This window comes from Gekko japonicus, unplaced genomic scaffold (assembly GCF_001447785.1).
Source record: "Gekko japonicus isolate JY-2015 unplaced genomic scaffold, Gekko_japonicus_V1.1 scaffold260, whole genome shotgun sequence".
Classification (NCBI taxonomy): domain Eukaryota; kingdom Metazoa; phylum Chordata; class Lepidosauria; order Squamata; family Gekkonidae; genus Gekko; species Gekko japonicus.
Window position 1 is genome coordinate 888129 of NW_015162483.1, and position 12275 is coordinate 900403.

General features: G+C 43.4%; 1 protein-coding gene across 1 annotated transcript in view; it reads right to left on the minus strand.

Moving 5' to 3' along the window:
• Window positions 1-2301: 2301 nt before the first annotated feature.
• The window catches only part of LOC107105868 (adhesion G protein-coupled receptor B3), a 436732-nt gene continuing 426758 nt past the window's right edge, over window positions 2302-12275 (minus strand). The window contains exons 14-15 of the mRNA XM_015405914.1: window positions 6742-6785; window positions 2302-2416 (exon numbers count right to left, since the gene is read on the minus strand). Of these exons, the coding sequence (XP_015261400.1) occupies window positions 2302-2416; window positions 6742-6785 (159 nt within the window). The remainder of the gene's footprint in view (window positions 2417-6741; window positions 6786-12275) is intronic.

Genomic DNA, 12275 nt, shown 5'->3' on the forward strand with positions numbered 1-12275 from the left:
AGAGTTCCTATCTATACCTTGTGGCTAATAGCCACTGATGGATCTCTGCTCCATATGTTTCTCTAATTCCCTCTTGAAGCTGCCCATGCTTGTAGCCACTGCCAACTCCTGTGGCAGTGAATTACGTATGTTAGTCACCTTTTGGGTTAAGAAGTCCTTCCTTTTATCTGTTCTACCCTGAATGCTCATCAATTAAATTGAGTGCCCACAAGTTCTTGTATTATGAGAAAGGGAGAAAAGTACTTCCTTCTCAACCTGCTCTATCCCATGCATAATCTTATAAACCTCGATCATGTCACTCCTCAGCCATCATTTCTCCAAGCTAAAGCGCCCCAAGCGCTTTAACCTTTCTTCACAGGGAAGGTGTTCCAACCCTTTGATCATTCTAGTTGCCTTTTCTGCACTTTTCCCAACAATAATATCCTTTTATGAGTTGTTGTTACCAGAACTGTACACAGTATTCCAAATGAGGTCACACCCTTGATTTATACAGCGGAGTTACAATACTGGCTTATTTGTTTTCAATTTCCTTCCTAATAATCCCCAGCATAGTGTTGGCCTTTTTTATTGCAGTCGCACACTGTCTCAACATTTTCAGTGATTTAAACGCTACGACTCCACGATCTCTCTCTTGGTCAGTCTCTGCCAGTTCAGACCCCATCAACATATATCTATATTTAGGATTTTTGGTTCCAATGTGCATCACTTTGCACTTGGCCCCACTGAACCCCATTTGCCACGTTGATGCCCACTCTCCCATCCTCAACAGATCCCTTTGGAGTGCCTCACAATCCTCCCTCCTTTTCACCACCCTGAACAACTTTGTGTCATCCTCAAATTTAGCCACTTCACGGCTTACTCCCAACTCCAAATCATTAATAAACAAGTTAAAAAGCATTAGACAGAGTACTGATCCCAGCGGTACTCTTACCACCCTTCGCTGCGAAAATTGCCCATTTATACTCACTCTCTGTTTCCTATTAATTAGCCAGTTTTTGATCCATAAAAGGACTTGTCCTTTTATCCCATGATTTTTGAGCTTACTTAGGAGCCTTTGATGAGGAACTTTATCAAAAGCTTTCTGGAAGTCAAAGTAAACAACAGAGCCACATGTGGTTCCTGAGACGTGCTTATCCACTCCCTCAAAGAATACTAACAGGTTAGTGAGACAAGATCTTCCCTTACAGAACCCATGCTGAGTCTGCCTCAATAGTTTTTGTTCATCAATGTGCCTACTAATTCATTCCTTAATAACTGTGTCACGGCAAGACCAGGGGGCGTGACACAAGCAAGCAAAAGTCCAGGAACAGTCCGAGGTCAAGCCGGGCAAACCAGGTAGCAAGGTTCAAGCAGGTTTAAATCACAGTCCAAAAGCAGGGTCAGACATACCAAAGTTTCAAGTCCATAAATCACAACAATACCAGAGGAGTCAGAGATGAACGCAGGGTCAACAAAGCCAAAGGTCAAAAGCCGAGGATCAAGCCGAGAAGAATTCCACAAGGTCTGGAGCAGAGATGCAAGGATTCAGGTCCTGAACAAACGACGTTGCCAGCACAAATGACTGCTGGCAACAGACTTGCATATATACAGTGCTAGCTAATCAACTCATTAGCTAGCCAGGAGTGAGGACAGGATCCTGTCAGTAATCAGGGCTAAGAGATCTTCTGGCACGCATGCGTGCATTCTGCCTTCGCTCTCTCAGCTGTTGTCTTCTTACATTCCTGAGCCTGGTTACAGGTGGAGGCGAGTCTGATGATGAATTACTGGGCTGCAGCAGAGACTGATCCCTTGCAGGTGTTCCCTGGGAGGCTCTATCCTCCTCACCACTTAGATAGCTTTCAGCTACAGGATCCAGTCTTTGCCTTTCTGCTGCAGTACTGTCCTCAGGAGCCTGTTCAGGGTCCTCAGGAGCCTGTTCAGGGGCATCAGCAAAGGCAGGCATGACATCAGCAGGGGCAGGCATGACAATCGGGAGCTTCAGACCCTGGTGTCGCGCCAGGCTTCAAGTTGCCAGTTACCCCCTGCTTACACTGCAAGCCTCCCGCTTTCGCGGAAGAACTTGCCTTCTGGATCGTCTCCCGTCCGTCCATCCACACGTGGCCCTCTTCTCCGTATCAACTCTCCTCCTGTCTTGTTGGCCTTCATCTCCCAGTTTGCCTCAGTCTGGGGGAGAGACAAAGAGTAGGACTGAAAGGCCCGTCTGAGGCCTCAGGGCCCGTTTCCTCTCAGCCCAGCCCGCTGGGTGACCCTTTCAGCAAGCTGGTATCTTGCAGTGTTTGGTTCCCCTTTGTTCCCGCCTGTCTAAACTCGAAAAGGAAATGCATGGCAGCTGTTCAACCCTTCTCTATCTTGGCCTTCAGCACTGGCTTTTCCAGGTTTGCATTTTCCTGCTTCCATGCTGTTACCATACTGAGGCCTGGAAGGAGTACGGGAGAAAGATCAACATTTCAAAAAATCCCTCTGTCAGCCAAGACCGGCCCCCGATGAACGGTAGCAAGCTCTGAGTTGGGAAATACTCGGAGATCCCCTCATATCAGAGAAGTTACCCTTTTTAAAGTTAAAAGTGGTGATGTCAGTCTTTTTGGGCAACTGCCTATTTGAACAAATGTTAAACTCAATAACATTATGGTCACTGTTCCCAAGCGGAACATCAGATGTTTGAGAGCTGCAAGACATGAACAAATATTACACACACATTTTTATTTTAAAATATGCAAATTTGCTTTTTCTTAACATTAAACGAGACTACCAGAAATAAAAACGAAAGGGGTAAAAATAGTTATTGATAATGATATTTATTTGTCCAATGATATTTATTTATTTATTTGCTAATGATTTGTCTAAGAGAGACAGAAAAAGAGAGAGAAGCGGAAAGAAAGAATGAAAGAGGTGGAAAGTAAGAGAGAAAGAGAAAGAGAGAGAGAGAAACAAAGAATGCAAATAGATGGGAGGGAGGGAGAAAAAGCATGCTTCCCCTTTGCTTCCCCTGCTGCTCTGCCGGGAGCCACATAATATGTGTGAAAGAGCCACATGTGGTTCCTGAGCCACAGTTTGACCACCCCTGGTTTTGACCCTTTCTACTTTTCCTTTCAGTTTCTTCCTCACAGGTCCCCTCATATCAGAGAAGATACCCCTTTTAAAGTTAAAAGTGGTTGTGTCAGTGGCTCTTGTGGTGTTGGGTTCCTGCTCTGTAAAAGCTGTACAAAAACTCTTTTTTCTGTTACAGTGATTTATTTGGAAATTCATTTAATGTTTTATTACACTTTAATATAGTTTAATCTGGAACAGTTAAATACTAGGATTTACTTCGGTAGGGCTGTGAGCTCTGAGCTGGGAAATTCATGGAGATTTTTGTGGTGGAGGCAGAGGAGAACGGGGCCTGGGGAGGGCAGTCCATCTTCTAAAGCATCCATTTTCTCCAAGGAAGCTGACCTCCATAGCCTGAAGATCAGTTCTAATTCCAGGAGATATCCAGACTCCACCTGGAACCTGACAACCCTAGGTCTCTTGATAAGCTGGCTAGACAGTCTGCTATGAAATACTCTGGCAGGCCTTGTCTTCCTTTCTTTGTTTATTCTAAATAAAGGTATACTTTGTTTATTTATGAAGACTTTCAGTGTACTTTGAGTGAGGCTGCAGTCACAAGAACAGTTCATGCCAATATAGTTGCATTACCTTTGTGGATTTAAAGAGCACCATCAGACAACATCTGCCTTCCATGCCCCAGCTGCCAGCAACCCATTTAGCCTCACTTTGGAAGCGGAGTAATCAGGCACCAGGGAAAGTCTGGTATTTATGATGCCAGCACTTCCACTCTGCGTTTCTGGCTGTCTGAACTCCCCTCTTGCAAAGTCAAGCCATTTGGGAAGTCTGAACCTTCCCTTCCATTTCTGCCTCCTATTTTGCAGGGAATCGGGTAGCAATGTTTGCATAAGTGCATAATCACCCCTGGCATTGTTAATCACCATGGCCAAGTAGTCATTCTGGATCAGGAGTCCCCAGGGGAGTTGTTTTTGAGTGACAAATGCACTGAAGTAAATGGGACTACTGTCATGTAAATCTACACTTTACACCCCACCCCCCATATTTCATGGCAAAGAGGCAATGGGAAGGAGGTTGGGAGGGGCTGAAGTAATTGGCGGAAATATTATGGAGCTGTCAAAAAGGAGCCGGAGCTTTGGGTACATGCTTATGTGCATGGGTAAAAGACCAAAAGAAAAAAAAGGGGGGGGGAGAATGCCGCACTAATCTGAACAATCTACGATGGGGCAAGTGTACAGTGAAGCTGGTTCATGGTGGGATGTCTGCTCAAAACTTCCAGCAACTATTTAAACCACTGCAAATAGAGATGCAGCCAGATCATGCCAAGCCTCCAGTGTGAACACAGCCTGATTGTGGCGTCTTACATACAACTGCATTGCAGTGCTCAAAATAATGTAATGTCATTGGGGGGGGGGACTTTAGCACATTCTAGATAACTATTTATTGTAGCACGGCAACAGCTCCTAATTAGTCAATAAGGTGCCACCAGACAATTTATGTTTAGAATTTTTTCTTAGTTCTATATTGTATAAGAAATGGGCTGTGCCTGGTAACTCATGGGAACTTAGGGGATGGAGACATGGGGGGCATGTGGTGATACATATGCTATGACATCACTTCTAGGCAAACCTGTAAGCGACATCATTTCACTCTAGGAATTGCCAGAAACTCTTTGGTAAAACCACAGCATTTCTAGCAATTCCTAGAGCTATGGGGCATCACTTCTGGGTTTTCCCTGAGTCACATTATGGTGCATTCAACGCCAGTGGTGGTTGCCAGTAGGAGGCCGTTGGCAACCCTAGGCCATTACCAAAGTGACAGCCCCCATGTGCTGCATTCTTGAGTTTCCCTCCATAATCTGTAGTACAACTTCCCTTGTGCATTGGGTACCATTATATCATGAGTATTTCCCACTCCCTATCTTTTATCATTGGCTGTACTAGCAGGAAGAGTGAGATAAGTTGCATTATACATTAACAAAGGCAGAGGAGGAACACTTAGTATTGGCTTACTACTTTCACTGGCAGCCCTGTGTTTGTTATAAGAGGCAATTCTGTCCCTTAGAAATATTAGGATTATGTTCCTTTTTTCATTATTCATATGGGGAAAAGAAAAAAAAAATGGGTTTGTTCATCATTTGTATAGGGGAAAGGGGGAAAAGGGTGTGTATATCAGCATCACACTGACTCCTCAGTATTGTTTCCAACCTTATCATTAATATGGGAGCATAGTCAAAAGGCATGCATGCTTTTAATCAATTGATTGTTAGAAAAGAAATACCTCTAAGGTATAGTAGTTAAACCATCACTGACTAGTTTAAGCATAGTATTACAGACAGAACTTAGCATTACAACAACTGTTATATGTATATTTGTTTCACACTATGATGAATAGACCTATTTGTATGTTTTCATCAAACTAAATAAAAAACTGCAGGAAACAAATGACTAAGGGAATTACAAATCTATTTTCCACTGAACAACTTTCAGGATTTAGTTGTTACCACCAAGAGCTACTTCTGAAATAGGTTTTGGTGGATTGACACCTTTAATTAATCTCTTGCAGGTACTCACACTGTCAAAATGTCAAGCAGGTTTCCTGTTTTAAAAGGACCTTGAAGGGTTCTTTCAGTCATACTAAACTAGTTAATTCTCTAACAGTGCTGTCCTAAGGAGAGTTATACCCTTTAAAGCCCATTGACTTCAGTAGACTTAGAAGGGTGTAACTCTGTGTAGGACTGCACTGTAATTTATATATCGAAAGGCCTACAAGGAAGGTAAATACATTGTACAATTTCCTCATACAAAACACAATTAATTAAATCATAGTCCTTGATGCTAAATTTCTTATTCAGTTAAAACATATACATGGATTTTAGTGAGGGGAAAAAACCCTGAACAACTATATCTAGAATTATGCCTATAGCTATCACTGAAAAAAAGATACCCACATAGAAATACGTATGTGAACACTCTGTGAAACTTGTGATATGGATTTTTGCACAGTAACACATATAACTTTGCCTCTTAATGTAAATATTAGCAAGTTGTTTCTCTTATAAATCAGAGAGTGATTACTAATAAATATATTTCAGGATGTAATTTTTGAAACCAGTAACTAAATTCCATCATATAAATTTTTATTATTTAAAAGGTTAACTTAGCAATATGTTTCCCAACAAAGACCTCATTAATAACAATAGCAGAGCTAGATTCAAGTCCAGGAACACCTTAGCTGGGAGCTTTGACTCTAGAAAGCTCATAACCCAAAACTCTTGTTGGCCTCTAAGGTGTTAACTGGAGTTGAATCTAGCTCTTCTACTGCAGACCAACATGGCTACCCTTTGAAACAGCAGCAGATACAGGCATTTAATGCATGAGGACTCTTTTTAAAATCACATGAATATATGTGCACTTAATTATTTGACTACATGGGCATAATAATTTTCTAACTGATCAATGGAGTAACAAATAGTAGGTGTGGTGGTTAGACTACGGATACTTCGGTATTATATCAAAAGCAAAAATGTGCCTGGAAACTGGAAATGCAGTGAATCAGCACTATTGTGTCTTAATTCCAGGTACAGTACATTTCTAACAACTCACAGTCATGCCTTTTTATATATTGTCTACTCAAAACATTTTGATGTGATTTTGAAATTTAAATTCCAAGTAATAGGAGTAAGCATCTTTTACTTACATTTTTGAATCATCCCAAAGTGCACAATAGGGATTCAATGTGCCCTGGAAACAAACAAACAAATAGAATATGTTGTTTACTGGCAGACCTAGCAAATTGTAAATGAATACACAGAAAACTTTTTAGGACAAACCTTCCCTCATTTCTGAATGGACATAGTTCCCAAAAACAATGTACCTAGAGTTCATGCTCAAGAAACAACCAACAGATCCTCCCTGCCCCTGACAGGAGAAGGGACCAGGGTGAAGCAATTATATTGCCTTGACTCTGCTGTCATGCAAAACTCTGGTTTTGTGCTATGTGAGAGACAGATTGATCCTCTGCCCCTCAAACACCCCAGTTGCCTCTATTCTTTCCTTATTTGCAGCAAACCATAGCTTCCTGTTACATCCAAAGGAGGCAAATCATACCTCACCTGCAAACTAAAGGAAGAAACAACAATTTTGCAAAAGAATCAACTGAAAATATAAGAACAGTGTCTTCTAGCAGGGTCATTTCTCATAGTGTAATTTCTTATGTCTGAAGTCTAATGACCTGGGTTAACTGCTGTCACTGGGAAAAACAGAAGAAAACTCTTTGGGAAGGTAGGTTTCAACAGATCTATACAACATTCTATTCTGAGCTGCAGCCCAGGTCAGCCTGACCCAGACTGGAGAGACAGCCTCTGAAAGCATTCCTTGCCACTTTATAAATTGACTGAAAAGTTTATGCCCAGGGGCTGTAAGCTGGTACAATTCTCCTTATATGACTGAATAAATATATCATATATTCTAATAGCCAACAGAGGGCGCCGTGCGGATCCTTAGTCCCAGGAAAAGGAAGCTCCGTTTGGCTCAGGAGCTTTTCCTATATATTGAATAGTCTGCCAGTGCCTGCAGAAAAATCTAAAAACTAGAAAAAACCCTCCAGGGATGCCTGAATTCCCCCAAAATCCCTTTGAAATGGCCTTTGCAGGGCTCTGCTTCAGACACCAACTGTGAGAGAGAGGTTAGAACGTTCGGGGGGGTGGGGAGAGGCTTCTAACTGCTCTGTGAGTCAAAGTGGAGGAGAAAAAGAAAAGGGGGGGGCAGAAGGGAGAAAGAGTGGGAGAGAGGTAGAGGGAGACAGGAGGAAGCAAAGGTGTGAGGAATAGGATAACCATTCCGCAAGTTTCTTGCGGGTCTCCACTTGTATATATATATATATAGTTTTCATAAATTAATGAAGATATTGTCTGACTTGTTCTATGAAGCATTACTCTAGTAAGAGACAGAGCTTATATTTTCACCGCAGTAGCCAATACCAATCATTGGTGAACTATGCACCGAAACAGTGTTCTGGGTACAGATTCCCTTGCTGGATCTGGCCCAGGCTGTGCAAATAGTATTGTGTAAGATATAAAAAGCCCCATTTTCATCCAGTGTTGGAGACTGGGGCACTGACCTAGATGGTTGGTGTGCTGAACTTTGGTAATGCTGGCCACTTGTTTAGGGAAATCCAAGACCAAATTTCCTACTGAGCTACATGAACAATGGCATCCCTGACGCAGATATTGCCTCTGCCATACTGTCTTATAGAAAGCAGAACAAGTAACAGAGAGAAGTAGAATGTGGGGAGTACTGGTAAGAAAGGGCCCAAAGTGACACCTAACGCCTTCTGCTTTGAGTGCCCCCACCCCCAGAGAGACAGTACTGGTAAGAAATGTAAGTTACTTTCATCCCTGTGTTGTATAATAATTGCCACATGAGTCATTATCATGTAACAATGCGGGGATCACTCTGTTAAGGACTAATGAGCTTTTGTTTGGGTCTCTTATGTAGGTTTTAAAAATAGCATTAAAACCAGGGTTGTTAAGCCAGCAAAGCTACTGTAAATTGTGGGATATAGAAAATTAGACAGTATCTATTAGATTAGAGATGAATCTAGACATTGGTCACTGAGCATTTATGGAATTTTTCAGCACATGGTTTGCCCTACTTTCACCCTTCCCACCCACTGACTGGAAGGGTACGCAGAGGGACTTTGTGTGTGTGTGTGTGTGATATTCATTCCTTTGGGGAAGAGCAACCTGATTAGTATGCATGGGATAGAAAAGACTGATGAGGCATTATGGAATACTGTTGCTATTCAGCAGGTGCTTCTTGGGCTATCCTTGATGAGGGTGGAAATCATGAAGCTTGCATACACAGAGCCTTTCAGCTGTCTGAATGGATAAAGCCAGGCATGGAATAAATAGAGAGCAGAAAGAAAGATTCCACAGGTAGTAAGAGTTCAGGGAGTCTGGAGGTGTACTTTTCAGAGGGAAGTACCATAACCTATATTTCAGGAAACATGGCTAATAATTGGAATTAATATATTGTACACACTTGGGAGAAGGTAAGGATGTCATGCAAAGCTAGAGGATAGCTTGGGGAATGTAAAGGATGTCAAACAAAGAAATTTCAATGGATAATAAAAAGAAGTAGATATAAGAACACAGCAGCTGAAGAAGCATCCCTGGAGTCCTGGGAGCTTGATGGCCTGAAAGTGTAAAGCTTCCCCACAGAACATGTACCATTCACAAATGCTTCATATCTCCCTTCAGGAGGGAACAGGTATGACAAAATTTGCCTTAAGCAGAATGCAGATGGGAGAAGATGCCAGGAAGGACACTGACTGCTTTCACATGGAGGATTTTCCCTCTTCCAGCCATCCTAGCTCCTATGGGTATTTAAAAAACAAAAACAGAAAACACCTTGTTTCCACACAACATTGTCTTGCATTTATGCCCCAACCATGGACAGTTTGGTTTCTTTTTTCCCTCTTAACAATTAAAAAAAAATAGGGGGAGGGGGTTCCCTGCATGGCATTGCTGGGGTATTCTTTTCCATGTGTCTGGAATGGAAGGTATGCCCTCAGTTTCAATGAAAAGGAATGTTTTCCCCTCTTCCTCCACTTTTTTTTTTAAGTAATGTTGAAAAACAGGTTGTTTATCTGTAACTGATTATCTTTGAGTGGTCATCTGTGCATTCACACCACATGCCCTCCTTCCCCTCCGCTTTCTATCCTCTCCTTTTTTATTACTTTGAGACTGATGGCAGCGGTCAGAAGGAACTGGCAGGATTGTCGTGCCCCTCCCTTGACCATGCGCAGTGGGGCTGGTGTGTGACTGGGGAGCGAGCGCAAAAATCCCTTTCGCTTTCAAGAGGAACCAAACCAGGTCAGCGCAGGCGCACTATATCCCAGAGGTGTGAATGCACAGATGACCACTCAAAGATAATCAGTTACAGATAAACAACCTGTTTTTCAACATTACTTAAAAAAAAAAGTGGAGGAAGAGGGGAAAACATTCCTTTTCATTGAAACTGAGGGCATACCTTCCATTCCAGACACATGGAAAAGAATACCCCAGCAATGCCATGCAGGGAACCCCCTCCCCCTATTTTTTTTTAATTGTTAAGAGGGAAAAAAGAAACCAAACTGTCCATGGTTGGGGCATAAATGCAAGACAATGTTGTGTGGAAACAAGGTGTTTTCTGTTTTTGTTTTTTAAATACCCATAGGAGCTAAGATGGCTGGAAGGGGGAAAATCCTCCATGTTTTTTTATTATTATTATTTTTATTTTTTATTTTATTTTAATTTTTATAAACAGGGAAAATCCTCCATGTGAAAGCAGTCAGTGTCCTTCCTGGCATCTTCTCCCATCTGCGTTCTGCTTAAGGCTTCGGCAGGAAAAAGACATCTGGGGCCAAGGTGACACCATCATGGTGAAAAACCAAATATGGAGAATCGCCACGGAGTGCAGACAATTCGCTCACTCATCTTGCTGAAGTAATGGCTAATAGACAGGCAGTCTTCCATGAGAGAAGCTGCAGGCTAGATGTGGCCATGGGCTCAAACAGTTTGCCCATTAACCTGGACAGTACTAGAGGTAAGTCCCAGGAAGGAGTCGGCCCACGAGCTGGAGGAAAGAGGCGAGTAAGGCCCTTCAGAAACTGCTTCGTTTGCGGGTGAGGAAAAAACGGAATAGCTGTCCACCACAGGATGATAGGCCGAAATGGCGGCTAAGTAGACCCTTAAAGAAAAGCCACTAAGACCCAAGTCCAGGCGGGTCAACAAGAATCCAAAAATTATCCTCAAGTCCGCAGGGGGTGGTGGTAAACCCAACAACTTGAGGTACGACAGGAATTTCTTCCACTTTCCTTCATAGGAAGCGCGTGTAGCTGGCTTCCGACAGTTCAACAGAACAAGGTCTATCCTGTTTCTGAGCTGTGCTAAGGGATTCTCCATGCTGTGCGTTTGAGGTGTGGTACATCGTGGTGAAGCACTCGGCCCTCCTGAGCCAGGAGGAGCTCTGGTGCTGGGGGGAGATGTATGTATGTGCCCTGGGACATGTGGAGCAGAGTCGGGAATCAGTGCTGACATGGCCACCATGGTGCCACGAGGATGCATTGAGGTTGTTCCTTCATGATCTGGCTCAGCACTCTGGTTAGTAAAGGAATTGGTGGGAAATGGTACATGTGCCTGTGGGACCATGGGAACAAAAGACCGTCCCCCAGAGACAGAGGGTCCTGTCCCGCCCTGGTGCAGAACAGATGACACTTCACGTTCTGACGCGTTGCAAACGCATTAATTTCTGGGTGACCCTATCTGTGGAAAATAGGTTGGAGGTAAGCCCAGTTGAGCTCCCACTCATGGAGGGATTTATTTATTTATTATTTGTAGTTTTATCCCGCCCTCCCCGTAGGCTCAGGGCGGCTTACAGGGCATATTGCCGAATCATACCATAAAACAGTACAAATATTAAAATGTTAAAACCAATTATACTCATAGAAAAATATATTCAGTGCTCCTCTCATAAAAAAGCAAGATGGCAGTCTCTTAAAATCTCATCCAAATGGTGAGTAGTTCCAGGACGTTGATGTGTTTGTGGGCCACATGGGGTTCCCATTTGGCACCCACCCACACACACACCTTGGAGGTGAGCCCCCCCATCCCCACAGGGATGCATCCATGGTTAGGGTCATTTTGAGGCTGGGTACAAGAAATGGGGCTCCCTGAAGAAAGTTGTCTGAAGTTTCCCACCACTGTAGGGAATTCAGCACTTGCACAGGTAGCACAAACCGTTGAGATTGGGGCTGCCACTGTGGATGGAAACGTTTGAGGAACCACAGCTGAAGTGGTCTCATCTGTAGTCTGGCGAGGGAAAGGCGGTCCCTTAGGTAGACTGGTCCCTGGCCATATAGGGCTTTAAAGGTAATAACCAGCACTTTGAAGCGAACCCGGTACGCTATAGGCAACCAGTGCAGCGCTTTCAGCACAGGCTGGATGTGATCTCGTCTAGGAAGATCCATCAGCAGCCTGGCTGCAGCATTCTGCACTAGTTGCAGCTTCCGAATTTGCGACAAAGGCAGCCCCATGTAGAGAGCGTTACAGTAGTCTAACCTCGAGGTGACCGTCGCATGGATCACAGTGGCTAGGTCCTCCCGGTTGAGGAAGGGAACCAACTGACGTGCCAGCCGGAGATGGTAAAATGCTGACTTGGCAGTGGCTGCTACCTGGGCCTCCATCGTTA